Source organism: Poecilia reticulata, unplaced genomic scaffold (assembly GCF_000633615.1).
Source record: "Poecilia reticulata strain Guanapo unplaced genomic scaffold, Guppy_female_1.0+MT scaffold_207, whole genome shotgun sequence".
In the NCBI taxonomy this organism is placed as follows: Eukaryota; Metazoa; Chordata; class Actinopteri; order Cyprinodontiformes; family Poeciliidae; genus Poecilia; species Poecilia reticulata.
The window spans coordinates 196,749-198,027 of NW_007615021.1; the positions used below are offsets into that span (position 1 = coordinate 196,749).

General features: G+C 42.2%; 1 protein-coding gene across 1 annotated transcript in view; it reads right to left on the minus strand.

The window, feature by feature from the left end:
* Positions 1-79: 79 nt before the first annotated feature.
* The window catches only part of LOC103460207 (succinyl-CoA ligase [ADP-forming] subunit beta, mitochondrial), a 13,475-nt gene continuing 12,275 nt past the window's right edge, over positions 80-1,279 (minus strand). The window contains exons 7-8 of the mRNA XM_017303195.1: positions 688-870; positions 80-459 (exon numbers count right to left, since the gene is read on the minus strand). Coding sequence (XP_017158684.1) covers positions 163-459; positions 688-870 — 480 coding nt within the window. The 3' untranslated portion in view covers positions 80-162. The remainder of the gene's footprint in view (positions 460-687; positions 871-1,279) is intronic.

The following is a 1,279-nucleotide window of genomic DNA, read 5'->3' on the forward strand; positions in this document are numbered from 1 at the left end:
ACTCCAGGAGTAAATTCCTTGCCCGATCTCCAAGGACAGGCTAGACACACGACAAATTAGGAAGCCTCCATTTGCTTATTTAAATCAAAAGCTCATGACAATAGATGTGGAATATAATGAGATTAGCTAATGAAAATCTTCACTCCCTCATCACCACAACAATCAAACTCGAGACCCCCAGTCACTGCTGATGGCGCCTCGCTGCGCCTGTTGAGCTCTGATTATGGAAATGTGAATCATCAGAGGGAAGTTTTTGTGCTGCAGAAACCCTCCACCCGTCTCCCTCTTTGTGTGCCGCTCAGCATCATTAGCTTCTCTTTTATGTGAGCGTGGCGCACCTTGTAACCGTACTACGATGGGGATTTTGAGATCCAGGTCTCTCACAGCCATGATGATGCCCTGGGCGATGACATCACACCTCATGATGCCTCCAAAGATGTTGACCAGGATGGCCTGAACCTGAGTTACACAGTGAGGGATACATGTGAAATTTTAAACAGAACAATATTTAGCCTACACAAGTTAAGAAAATAAAGTACCAAACAARTTTAAACAATTTCTCCAAAACTTTCTTGACCTTAAAAATGTTWMTTTTTTTTCTGTTCAATATTTGGAGATTATAACAACCTGGAGCATCGTAGTCAGTAAAACGTTTGTCMWGGTTGAAACATGGAGCTGATTTCTTACCTTCTGGTCTGAGGTGATGAGTTTGAACGCCTCATTCACCTGATGGGCCGTGGCCCCGCCTCCTACGTCCAGGAAGTTGGCTGGTGTGCCGCCGTGGAGCTTGATGATGTCCATGGTGGCCATAGCCAGACCAGCACCGTTAACTGGAGATGATGGAGCCCATTGGTTTGATGACATTATAAAGATAATTTAGGACCAGAATATGCTCCTCTTACTTTCATTGAACACTCTTCAGTGTWGATGTTATTAAAGAAAAAAGCCGTTTCACTATTTTYCCAGTATCAGTGARATGTTCAACATTATGTCAGAGGACGTAGACATGCAGGAGGCTATTTAAATAGGAAGCTRTATTTCTATGATACTTCAAGAGATCCCTGCAGCATATTAAGTTTGTAAACAAGTGAGAGAGAGATTGAGACTTCCAGTAGATAACAGGAAGTCTGTCCAGTGTACTGCAAATTCTCTCTTTTATACTTTTSAGCTTTAACTTGTGCAGCCACATCTCAGAAATTAGGTCAGGATCTACACAGGAAGAAATATTTTAAGAATGCTAGCAATGCTAATCACCAGGGAGCACTGATTGCAATTTTTT